Below are 12,953 nucleotides of genomic sequence, written 5' to 3' on the forward strand. Positions count from 1 at the left end.
TTGTGGACGTGGTTAACTATTACAGGTGTGTGATGATATATCTACCTGGGAGAATTAACCTGTCTACAGTATAACTCGTAAAATAGCCTCTCATTCGTTTCCTCTGACCACGAAGTTGGAGAGTACTTCCTCCAGCTACTACCTCACCAAACACCCCAGACCAGACAGAGTTACCACGTACCAGACACATTCTTTGAAGTTCTGGGCGGTGATGCGCACCTCGTCATCCAACTTGAGGAAGTACCACACTGCACCTACAGCGCCCACTGGCAGGTTGAGACTCACAGCCAAGCGTGTCTTGCCGGCGCTCCTTCGGGGTACACACAGACGCTATATTAATATTGGTTCCTGGTACACAGAGAATATTCAGGTATATATGTAATATTCCTAATAGTGTCTTATGTCCTGCCTGAGTTATGGGAAACTCTCCGGGCAACAAGACAAGAGACGTGAGGTGTATTTATATGCGTTTTGTAGGGTTTTATTTATTTATTTATTTATTTATTTTTACTTCCGTCGCTTGTCTTCTCGTCCGGAGTTCCTTATAAATACAACATTAGTGACAGCAGAGAACATAACAGCAAAGAACAACGGCTTACCTGACAACATAACAGCAGCCTACCTGACAACATAACAGCATAGAACAGCGGCCTACCTGACAACATAACAGCAGCTTACCTGACAACATAACAGCATAGAACAGCGGCCTACCTGACAACATAACAGCAGCTTACCTGACAACATAACAGCAGCCTACCTGACAACATAACAGCATAGAACAGCGGCCTACCTGACAACATAACAGCACATAATTCGTTCTTCAGGGTCTCTAAGGAAGCTGGTGGCCAGAGACTTAAAGTGAGGTGTCCACTTGAGTCGAGACTTCTCTGGGAGCACCGTCAGCGTCTCAATTAGCTCCAGCTACAGGTAAACACACACACCTGAGATAATGATCTACAATACACTATATACAGTAGGTCAGTCATATTGATAAGTACGATATGTGTTTACACTATTTTATAATGGTATCAATAAAGGTTTGTATTTTGAGTGTCTTAGGTGTATGTGAGGTGTATTGTGAGTTGTGAGGTGTATGTGAGTTGTGAGGTGTATTGTGAGTTGTGAGGTGTATGTTACCTGTATGTCCGTGTGACAGGGGTGTGTGTGTGTGTCCGTTTGTTACTCACGGTCTCTGACAGCAACTCCTGTTCTAGTGCCGAGCGTTGAGCCTCGAGATGTGCCTCCTCGTCAAATTCCTCCTCCTCTTCCTCTTCTTCCTCCTCCTCCTCGCTGTCAATACACACACGTACGCAATAAGTTAATCTCTCTCTCTCTCTCTCTCTCTCTCTCTCTCTCTCTCTCTCTCTCTCTCTCTCTCTCTCTCTCTCTCTTCAACACAAGACAGGTTTACAGGTGTGTTAATCATGGTACAGGTGTGTCAGATAACGTATACCTGTGCTGAGAAAGTGTTGGATAGGTTACAGGTGTGTTGGACAGGTGTAATAAAGAGGTTACGGGAGAGATAGAAAAGTTACAGCTGTGGGGGAGAGTTGTGAGGTATGTGAGGGAGAACAGTGAGGGAGGAAAGTGAGGGAAGTGAGTGAGGGAGAGTAACTTACCTGGCAATGTCAGCATACTCAGGAGGTTCCTCTTCGGGCATATCCATCTTGGCGACTAATTAGACGGCCGGGCCACAGTCACCTGAGAGGAGGGCCACCATCACCTGGGAGGAGGGCCACCATCACCTGAGAGGAGGGCCACCATCACCTGAGAGGAGGGCCACCATCACCCTGAGAGAAGGACCACCCTTACCTGAAACGAGGGCCACATCACCCTTAGGGCCAGACACCATTACTTACACAAACTGAATAAAAGAGAGATTTGGTATGTAAAAAGAAAACACCTAAGACAAATTTAAGTAAATGAGGTGAAGTAAGATAAGGTAGGGTAGGGTAGGGTAGGGTAGGGTAGGGTAGGGTAGGGTAGGGTAGGGTAGGGTAGGGTAGGGTAGGGTAGTAGGGTAGGTTCGTTAGGGTGGTTAATCTTGTGGTTAAATATGGTGGGGAGCTAATGATTAGGTGATTCATAAATTATAAGCACAGAGCAACACAAGTACAGGCTATTGTACTCCGTCTACCACAGCTGCTCCTCAAGACACACGCTAAAATATAACTTTTATAACGTAATAAATGAATACAAATAAATTACAAGGAAAGAAGTTATTTATATATACAACAGCAAGAGTGATTGAATATTCAGAGAAAATGAAAAACATTATTCATACCTGGTGAGCTGTCTACCCAGGTGAGCTGTCTACGCAAAATTCTCTCAACACGCTTCCCAGGTTCACACCACATCATCACATTCCAGGTTTGTTTGTTATTAAATATCTGCACTGAATTCTGTACTGTATATGCCAAACTAAGCACAATCGATATAATGTAGACGGAGTTCAGTAATTTACAGTATCACTTACCAGTCACAACAAGCACGCATGAAGCAACAATTTTACCTTCTAGTGATAGGAAATACTTTATACTAAGTGTCGCCAGCTGTAACTTGTTTTAATAATCAACAGACTTTGTCTAATGTTATGTCGTATTTTATGGTCAATCTATCCTCTAATTAGGCATTGTTTGTGTCACTGTGATCACCAAATACGTGTTAAACTTCGTTATTATAGCCAGCGTTCACTCACTCACTCGTGGGCCGACAGGTAAGTTTTGTTTACAAGTGACGTCATCTGATAGCGTTACATCTTAGCGAATGTTACGACTTGCGTAATAACATCATTTATGTCTAGCATTTAAAATATTCAATAGTTATGGCTTTAAGTTTATTAGAAATCATATTAATCAAAGTATTAATCAAGTGAAAAAAAAAGCTTCATTGTTATACAGAATTAAAATATACTCCTACGATCTCACGTGTTGTGGTTACGGTATCCATAGTGACGGCGTCCCTAGCAACCAATTCTTCTACGCGCTCAGGTGAAAACAACAAATACTTGCAATATCACGAGCAAATGGCTGAGACAAACATTACACAGCATAAGTTAAAATATAAACAAAATACACAGGTAGTAATGATTTATATAAGATTACAATACCATATTGGAGAAGCTGTCATTAGTCACCATATATCATTGCAGTGTTTGTGGCGTGGCGTGTCATCATCATCGTCATCATCATCGTCGTCATCATCATCATCATCATCATCATCATTATCATCATCATCATTATTATTACTGATTTATAAGACCTAACCTGTAATGTTTTGTTATATTCGAAATGAGGTTATGTTAGGTAAAATTAGATTAGGTTAGATTAGGTTAGGTTAGGTAAGGTTAGATTGGTTAATCTTCAGGTGAAATAAGCTGGGGGGAGTAATCTTCAGGTGATCTTCTGTTACTACTGACAGTTTCTGTTGATAATACTTGTGTGTCGTAGTAGTTCGCCAGTTATGACAGCAAGCACGGGTATACCAGATCTAACCTAACCTAATTTAAACTAACCTAACTGAACTGAACTCAACCTTACAGGTATAACTGACATGATTAAATATATATCTCAATCTTTTCTTGCATACGGTTCAAGAGACACAAGGAACAAGTCGGATCGACTATAAACTTTTGCTATCACAATGGAACTTATTTCACACAAAGTTTGTAAGTTTAGAATGGAATAAAATATTACAAATGTTACAAAACTTTAATTGATAAAAGACAATTCTTCAGTACATCTTTTGACAACAACGTTCTGTAAGTATGATGTAAAACAATGAATCCTAACACGACTAATATAAGACATATTTGTCAGCTGTTCTTGAAGCTGAATAAATTGAGTCAGTACGCTGGCAGAGGCTCATAGTGTTAAGGCTGCTGAAGCAAACTGTTCGTCCACACTCATTACACAATTATGTATGATTTACCAAATGACATTTTACAATGACTTATGTACAGTTTTCTAAGTATTATGCAAGAAATGAATTATGAGTCAAGAATAAGTGGAAATGACTCTTGTGTAGGAGGTTTATCTTTATGTTGAACAATATGAGAGGACATGAACTAGTTCCATAAGAAAGGTTGAGCTTCTCCTCCCCGAGGGCTGTGAGGCTGAGCACACACACACGCCACCGTCACCTTCACTGTCTGAGGATGATACGACCCGCAGCTGTGAGGGCCGCGGTTCCAGATCCTCACAGACCGAGAGACGGGAATACATTTGAAGTTACCTACAAGAGAGCAGCGATGGTCGTTACACAGGCACCCCAGCTCTATGATAGAGGGTGGCACGATGCCAGGGATGAAGTCTTTCCTCACTAGCTCCCAGGGACACTCCCCGAGCACGGTGGCGTGTGCCAGCCACTCAGGAGATAGTTGGTGGCGGTCCTCCAACACCACCACCTCTCTGTTCTCCTGGAGATTCTGGCAGGCGTTGACGAGGTTGAATGTAATCACTGATAGCGGGAAGGCAGTGTAGCGACTAAAGTGATCATTCATAAGCTCAGCAGGAGAACAGATCATCTCCGGTTGTAGCCAGTTTATAGGCATCTGCGAGTCGAAGTGTTCCATAAACGCAGCGGGTGAGTGGACCGTGAGAACATTGCCGGCGAGGCTGTTGATCGTGAGGTTGTGAGGACTGTTAGCAGTTGGTGTCGCCAGTACTGCGTGTATGAGACAAGCGAGGGTGATGCTGGTAACTGCAGGCTGTCTGTATAAGACTCGCTGAACCACCATGTCAGCAACAAGAGACAACTGTACACCTTCTCGGGGGCCAATGTTGTTGTGGTGGTTGTCTGATGCTCCTATGACTTTCACTGCTGCTCTCCTCCTTATATATATCCAGTTGCCTCGACTCCTCGGTAATTACTAACTCATCAGAACTTCAGTTGTCTATTATTTATATACGAAGGCTTGTAATACTGAGGCCAGGTAATTGGCTCCGTGTTTCGACGACGGAGCGAGTTACATAAAGTTATACACGTGGGACGCTTAATGTGTTATGATTAATGATTATCTCCCGATAGTTCGGCCACAGCTACAACATCTCACTGTCATCGACAATATCATTCTTAGCCGTTATTAGATGATGCATGACACGATAAACACACGTATGCACGCACGCACAGACAGGCAGGCAGACAGACATTTAACTGATTGGTTGCTTGGTTGTTGCCGGAGACAACATGCCAGGTCCAGTAGGGACACATTGGGTGACATCCTTCACATGTTTGACCAAATAGGGTGTGAAAACGAGGTTTCAATTATATATTAAATAGAACGATTTTCTTAATTCCTGATTAACGAATTCCACAGTGACCACCCAAATGGACTGTAAAGAGGTCCAGAACAATCTCTGGCAGCTTCAAGAGTGGTCAAAGAAATGGCTGCTAAGATTCAATGTCAGGAAGTGTAAGAGGATGCACCTACAGGTCGCACCAACAGTTAGGACGCGTATCACATGTCCCAACGGGACGAAGAAACAGCATTAACAGAGACCGAATTTGAAAAGGACCTGTATGTATGTTGACAACAATCTGAAGTTCTCGGCCATTATGAGGTGAATCAAGCAACTAATCTACAATAGCAGGGTTTATAAGAAGGTTGTTCATATATCTAGACGGTCTGTCTAGAGACTGTCAGTTGATCGAAAATGTCCAAAGGAGGGCCACCAAACTGGTGGCTGCGGTACGACACCTCAGAGACTAGTACGCCTGCAGTTGCCTCGCTTATACCATAGGCGGGCAAGGGGTGACTTAATTTAAGTTTAAAAGCATCTCAGGGCATTACTCAGTTGAGTGTCCATACCTGGAGCTGGCGGACGCCCGCCCCTCTAGGAGTCAAAGCTCTGAAGAATACCACAAGTTCAGAAAGAAGTCAACACAAACTTTTTCGAAGTGAGAATTGTGAACTCTTGGTATAATCTGCTAGAGAGTGTTGTGACGGCACCGAGGGTGAGCACATTCAAGACTAGAATTGACCAACATTGGAGCAGGTTCCGATATATTCAGGAGCCAGTACATGTCCAGTATCTGCCATCAGTGCGTAAAAGAGACCTGACCGATCGCCCAAGTGGCTAACGAGCTGATCAGTGGTGAAGAGGATAAAGTACAGAATATAATTGAAGGGAAGTTTCATTAACTTTAGGTACCCGTATAAATGTTGTAGTTTTCTTTGGTATCAACTCTTTGAAATTAACTTAGAAAATGTAATAAATATGGGGGTCTATTTTATACACAATACATATACGTGATACCAGCACTACAGTACATTAGATTATTCAGTAAAATCGTCATGCAAATTCACATTGGTTCTGCATGATAACAGAAAGAGCAGTTATACCATGTTGAAAAATAAGTTGATAGCACCAAGGACAACCCGAGAAAGTTATATATAATCACCTGAGTAGTCTCCACCCCAGCTTGTTTCAGCTAAAGATTAACCAAAAACCACCCTAACGTAACGTAACATAACCTAACGTAACGTAACAATAATGTTTATCTATCAGACCAAAGCATCCAGGTCAGTAGCAGTAAAACATAGACTTCGCAGTAACCAGGGGAGCACGTATTCACCCACGGAAGTTGACACACCCAACAGTGACTAAGGTGAGATAAAGACCTGACCCAAAGAAGGTCAAAGTCACATAGAGAACTAGAATTTTCACCGTCACGCGATTAGCTTAACCCGACGCCATGACCGTGTTAATTAAAGGAACTGCTATCCAGTACTTGTGTTACCTGATCAAACAGACGGTCTAGAAACACCCAGTAAGTGGTGTGGCTGTGTAGACGGAAGTAGTGCGGTGATCCTGGACCTCCCTAACGACCGACATAATGGAAGCTGTAACACGCATTTGTGTTTTATATATTACACTTGTACGGAACCTGTGTTAATATACAGGATTATCTTCACCTAACCTAACCTAACCTAACCTGACCTAACCTAATCTCCCCCAAAATAGGCTGGGGTAATCGGAAAGGCATCACCTGAACGAGGACATCATTGAAGCTATGCAGGACATCACTGAAGACATAAGTAGGACATCACTGAAGGTATTTAGACGGGGAGGATACAGGTACTTGGTAATTACTGATAATTCAATCGATTTTTCAGGACATAAAGACAATTTCTTCCTAAGTTAACATGGAGTCCATTTCCAAATTTTCCTTAGAAGTGATGAAGTCATTAAAGTTACCGTAATTTAGATAAGAAACCATCGTATTTGAAGGGTTAAGACTTCATACTTACGCGATTAAGTTAATATATCAAAGGGGCTAAGTCATTGTACTTCCTTCAAATATAAACACACTATAGGTAGCTAAAATGTCCAAAAAAAGGGGAGAATCGATGTTTTTAAAATTTTATATACGGTTAAGGTCGGGTCGGGTCGGGTCCGGTCGGGTCGGGTTAAGTTAGTTAGTTTAATGTTAAAGTGGTTAATCTTCAGGTAAAATTATCTAGAGGTGGACCTTCAAGTGATACCAATATTTTAATATATTTCTTTATTGTTAATATAATAATCAAGAGCTGTGAAAAATATAGGATGAGGAAATGTTATACTTCTCATGTTTTTTCCTTTTATAATCATGTTCCCTAAATAGTCTGCATTTTCAACTCGACTCTACATGACGTGTGTGATTAGTCATCTTAATGCTCATCTTCACGCTCATCTTCACGCTCATCTTCATGCTCACCTAACTCCTGGCTATTCAGAGTCTTACCGATAATTGTAACTTGTGGTTGTTATGACAAACCGTACTCATATAAGTAGCTGGCATTGTACCCTCACTTAACCTCGGTCTCTTATCTTATCGTCGACCCCCGTTACTACAACTTGTTATAACCTCTGAACTATTTGAAAGATTATATTCGCCTGACCTTAAGATTGAATCTTTCTTATGTTATTGTTATGAAAACTTATCCTATTGTCCATTACTTTGGTGTTGAGGATAGAGAGACAGGCACCATCTCCCCATCTCTTGGGCTGTATGATATATTAACAGAGCTTCTGATAGGGGATCACCTAGAGATTAGATCCCCAAGATTATTTAATTTGAAGATTAACCACCCTAACACTACCTGGGGGGGTGTAGGTTAGGTTGTCAGTCTTAATAATAAGGTAAACTAAGCGTTTGTAGCTAATCTTTAGGTGCTCTCTGATAGGGAATTGGAGACAGTGTGTTTGGTCCTTTAGGTTCAGACTATAAAAACAAAACAAACAGTATCATTACAAAACCCGATGGTGAGATACGGAGATGTGTTAAGAGAAGGCAGAGGAAGATAAGATGAAGTGATGTGGTTTATGTTATGTTTGTTATCTTGGAGGTTCACGGGGAGAGCAAGAATAATCGTTCACTGTCCCAGAACACATGTGACCGAGCCTTGAGACAGAGAGATTAGAATAAACTTCCTTCATGTCTCGTCTGGGTAGGGTAGGTTACGTTAAGTTAAGTTAGAATTATGATGGTTAATTTTCTGGTGAAATAATCTGGAGAGGGAACCTTCAGGTGATCACAATAACGGATCATATGTCTCAGCATCTAAGATATAGTGATAAGATTAGCTCTTGCCCTCCTTACTCTCAAGCCCTTAAACTTTTTTCTGTAGTCTAGTGCCAAGTAGTTCTGCTCAATCCGACTTTGTGGCTGTGATGAAGACACGCAGGCACAACACACGTGATGACTTATTATAACTGCTCACACTCGTTCAATTGGCTTGTACTATAAAGCGTTATTTATTGAATGTAACCACCTCGATTTTAATCAATTGTTTCATTTCAATTAGTCAATTAGGTATGGAGAAGCAAATTTTTTTGTTTTTGTTTTTTATGCAGAAAAATAACGCGAATAATCTACTTTAATTCAACACTGTTCCTTTGTTTTTCATCAAATGTTCAAAGTTGGTTCTTTGTTATAAGGACTGGTATAGCTACACTATGGTCGAGCTAATTTTAGTACATTATGGGAACACCGTTAAATATGGTGTTTTGATATTATAATGTTACACGTGTACTGGCTCAAGATGGTATATAATTACGGGGGAGGGGGGGGGGGTAGGGCAGGAGTGAAAGGTAGGACGGGAACCGGGTGGTTGGTGGGGAGAGTGAGAAACAGACTGCGTCCTTACCACATTGACGGGAGTTACCGGGGATTTTTCATTGATTGATACGTTTATTGAAGAAAAAAAAATACATCCCCACCCCAGCCAGTCCAGGAATGTCCCTCTCAGTACTCACATAGATCCCTAACACAGATACAGTTACCGGGGAGCGGAGAGAAACTTGTGCAGGCAACTTTTACTTCCACCACAAGACCTAATACAATAAACCAACCTGAGTATACTTAAATATTAATCAAATATAAAGACAAGTTTGTATGGTATGTTTGCTTGCTAAAGGTATGTGTACTCACCGGGAAGAGGTTGTTGCCTTCTGCCACGCCTGCTAACACTGTCGTTCACACTTTAGTAACTTAGTATTGGTATTTAAAAAAAACAAGGAGTTTGTTTGTAACAGCCATTGACAATGGCATAACACTCTAGTTCATTTAAATAACTTTCTAATCCCCCCACAAAACATTTCCAATCAGAAGTGTGTACTAGAAATAATCCAGTATATTTTCATATGAACAAATGTCGGATAAACCCATAATGGGGCCAATTTAAGCGAAATCCTTGCCTGCCGTTTCCGATCAACAGTAAACACCGACATATTTTCACAGACTAACGTCAAGCGCCTGACAGTGACTGTTACTTATTTACCGAGATCACAAACTTTGTCCTCTGACGTTAATGATCTTTTTTAATATATAGTAAAGTAAATTAACAAAATAAACAATTAGATGAAAGAAATGTGTTATATTTCATCTACTTTTGTCGTAATAAATATTTAATATTCGGTACAGTTCGCTCCCCGAGGTGAGACTGAGTCACAGGAATGAGTCCCTGAACCAGACAAATTGTCCGGAGACAGACGATGTGTGACGCCGCGGTGAGTGTTATAGTTTACTCACCTTAACCTGTTACACGACTCACTGTCTTTATAGGGAGAGGGAAACTGTCTTCCCTCGAGGATAAAGTCTGAAAGATTAGAATTATATGTAATTCGAATATAGTGTAAGATATGTGTTGATAACCTGACTCACTCGTTCGAACAATTTGCCTCAGAATATGTCCGTTCCGGCCTTGGTGTGAGCGGCCCTGGTGCGGGTGTGTTGTTTTATCTCATGTGGGGTCGATACTGCTTCAGTTTGGGAGGCCCAGGGAGGAGCGACCTGTACAGGTTTACAGTCAATAATTAACAGATCACGAAAAGTTAATATAATTCATTTTTCTGTTGACCTAAGGAAACAAATTCATCTTAACCTGTACTTAAACAATAGTGATAATGTTACATCCTTAAAGGGCCTTTACTGTTGACGTGTGTTTGTCTGTTTACAAGCAAATATAAACACTCTATTACTTTTAACATAATGGACAGATAATACTGAAAAATATAAGAAAAATTAGAACATAAATCGTCACTGTAATCAAGAGAAGATACAGTATAGAGTCAGTATAAGTCAGTGGTTCTCAACCTTTTTCACTCCATTCCCCCCCTTGAGGAATTTTCAACATCCTCGTGGCCTCCTTCATTTTTCTCCCAGAACAGACAAACAGACAAGTGATAAAGACTAAACATTGATAAAGAAGGACAGATAGATAGGACAAGAGTTAGAATGGCAAACACACACACACACAGTGTTAAACAGAGGTGAACAGTGGTGAACAGTGCTAAGTTCAGTGAGAACAACTCAACAGTAACAGTCGTACCCAAGTTAACCTTCACACAGTGAGGTCCCAGGTACCCAGTGATAACGGCCCCCCCCCCCGCGAGACCCAACAACAACCAGCGATGTGTTAATCCGTCTACGATAGGAAGGCCTGAGACCACACCTCACTCATATAACACCATCTGTGGGGAATTACTACACCACGTCATGTCCCTCATAACACCATCTGTGGGGAATTACTACACCACGTCATGTCCCTCATAACACCATATGTGAGGGAATTACTACACCATGTCAAGTCCCTCATAACACCATCTGTAAGGGAATTACTACACCACGTGAGGTCCCTCATAACACCATATGTGAGGGAATTACTACACCACGTCAAGTCCCTCATAACACCATCTGTAAGGGAATTACTACACCACGTGATGCCCCTCATAACACCATCTGTGAGGTAATTACTACACCACGTGAGGTCCCTCATAACACCATCTGTGAGGTAATTACTACACCACGTGTTTGCTGCTCAACACCTACATTAATCTGTATGTTCACTGCATGTTCCTTTTCCTTTCTCTAATGAAGGCTTTTGTTAAACCACCAATGTATGTAATAAATCATTTATGTCCAATGTATATTTTCAGCCTTCGGGCTGCAGAACTTTTTCAATAAACCGTTAATTATTATTATTATTATTATTATTATTACATAACACGCCCATGCACTCACACATAAAGCACACATACAGTCATACACAAACATGCACACAGGTAAACATTCACACTCAAGCTAGCAAGCTGAAGTGTACTTCCTGTAAGCAAGAACACGCCTCCTTTGACAAGCACTGCCCAACTTGGAAGAATGAGAAGAATAGTGAGTCATACCAATTTAGCACTAAAAATGGTAGGATTATATAAGTAAAGAACGAGTATGAACAACAATGGCACCAATAAATAAGGAAATGATTAATAAAGGAAGTGTACAAATATTTCACCCACGTAAAGCAGCGACCACATGAATTATGAAACAAAATAAGTAACACCTTCCCTCTCCCTCCATTCCACCTTCCCTCTCTCCCTCCATTCCCATTCCACCTTCCCTCTCTCCCTCCATTCCCATTCCACCTCCCCTCTCTCCCTCCATTCCACCTTCCCTCTCCCTCCATTCCACCTTCCCTCTCCCTCCATTCCACCTTCCCTCTCCCTCCATTCCACCTTCCCTCTCCCTCCATTCCACCTTCCCTCTCTCTCCCTCCCTCCTTCTCCCCCAGCGCCTCCCCCTCCTTCTCCCTCAGCGCCTCCCCATATCAGTAATATTGACTGTTAAATAATTGAATAAAAATTTACGTTGGTCAGATAAAGGAGTTCAGTAGCGTTGTTTTTTGTGATAATGGCATGTACAGTAGTCGTGTGGTCGTTTCCTTTTGTCGTATGGTTAATGTTGTTTAGTATATGTAGATTAGGTATGGTAAATTTAGGTAAAGTTAAGTTAGGTTAGATTAATGTTAGAGTTTGGTTGGTTAATCTCAAGGTGATTCCAATGTTGAAGTACATCTGTTGGTATCTGGCATCTTACTCACAGGACATTTTGTTTCGGTGATATTAAACAATTTCTTATCTCCTTGTTTTGATCTCTGTTAGGTGTAGTAATTCCCTCACAGATGGTGTGATGAGGGACTTGACGTGGTGTAGCAATTCCCTCACATATGGTGTTATGACGGACATGTGGTGTAGTAATTCCCTCACAGATGGTGTTATATGAGTGAGGTTTGGTCCCAGGCCTTCCTATCGTAGACGGATTAACACATCGCTGGTTATCATGGGCCGTTATCACTGGGTACCTGGGACCTCACTGTGTGAAGGTTAACTTGGGTACAACTGTTACTGTTGAGTTGTTCTCACTGACTTAAGCACTGTTCACCACTGTTTAACACTGGTTCCATTCCTTTCCTAAATGAAATTGTAACTTCTGGCGAGAACTTGTTGATATTCCGGTGGGGAGGAGGGTTCAGGGGAGGGGGTTGGTATGGGCCAACTTAACAGTTGACCTGGCTGCTCCCAGAGGAGCGCCAGGTACGTCTTGACCCTTCGGTGGTCAAGGATGTGTGTGTGTGTGTGTGTGTGTGTGTGTTTGTGTGTGTGTGTGTGTGTGTTTATTATGCCACTGAGGATGTATAT

At 41.6% G+C, this 12,953-nt stretch overlaps 2 protein-coding genes across 2 annotated transcripts; both read right to left on the reverse strand.

The window, feature by feature from the left end:
• Positions 1 to 93: 93 nt before the first annotated feature.
• Positions 94 to 1,809, reverse strand: LOC121854114. The gene is made up of 4 exons (XM_042348504.1): positions 1,620 to 1,809; positions 1,188 to 1,290; positions 791 to 921; positions 94 to 310 (listed from the first exon to the last, which is right to left on the reverse strand). The coding sequence occupies exons 1-4, from the start codon at positions 1,664 to 1,666 to the stop codon at positions 139 to 141; spliced, it is 453 nt and encodes a 150-aa protein (XP_042204438.1). The 5' UTR covers positions 1,667 to 1,809; the 3' UTR covers positions 94 to 138.
• A 1,945-nt stretch (positions 1,810 to 3,754) lies between these two features.
• Positions 3,755 to 6,911, reverse strand: LOC121854108. Its single transcript, XM_042348498.1, has one exon. It carries the CDS (start codon positions 4,736 to 4,738, stop codon positions 4,067 to 4,069), a length of 672 nt encoding a protein of 223 aa, XP_042204432.1. The 5' UTR covers positions 4,739 to 6,911; the 3' UTR covers positions 3,755 to 4,066.
• Between the last annotated feature and the right edge of the window lie 6,042 nt (positions 6,912 to 12,953).

This window comes from Homarus americanus, unplaced genomic scaffold (genome assembly GCF_018991925.1).
Source record: "Homarus americanus isolate GMGI-L3 unplaced genomic scaffold, GMGI_Hamer_2.0 scaffold25195, whole genome shotgun sequence".
Taxonomy (NCBI): domain Eukaryota; kingdom Metazoa; phylum Arthropoda; class Malacostraca; order Decapoda; family Nephropidae; genus Homarus; species Homarus americanus.

Excerpts from the sequence above, each read along its gene's own strand:
- LOC121854114 (XM_042348504.1), bottom strand. The coding sequence starts at position 1,666 with ATGGATATGCCCGAAGAGGAACCTCCTGAGTATGCTGACATTGCCAG. Across the intron at positions 922-1,187 it reads AGGAGTTGCTGTCAGAGACC|CTGGAGCTAATTGAGACGCT; the intron begins GTGAGTAACAAA and ends GTTTACCTGTAG. Across the intron at positions 311-790 it reads ATGTGCTGTTATGTTGTCAG|GAGCGCCGGCAAGACACGCT; the intron begins GTAGGCCGCTGT and ends TGTACCCCGAAG.
- LOC121854108 (XM_042348498.1), bottom strand. The coding sequence starts at position 4,738 with ATGGTGGTTCAGCGAGTCTTATACAGACAGCCTGCAGTTACCAGCATC.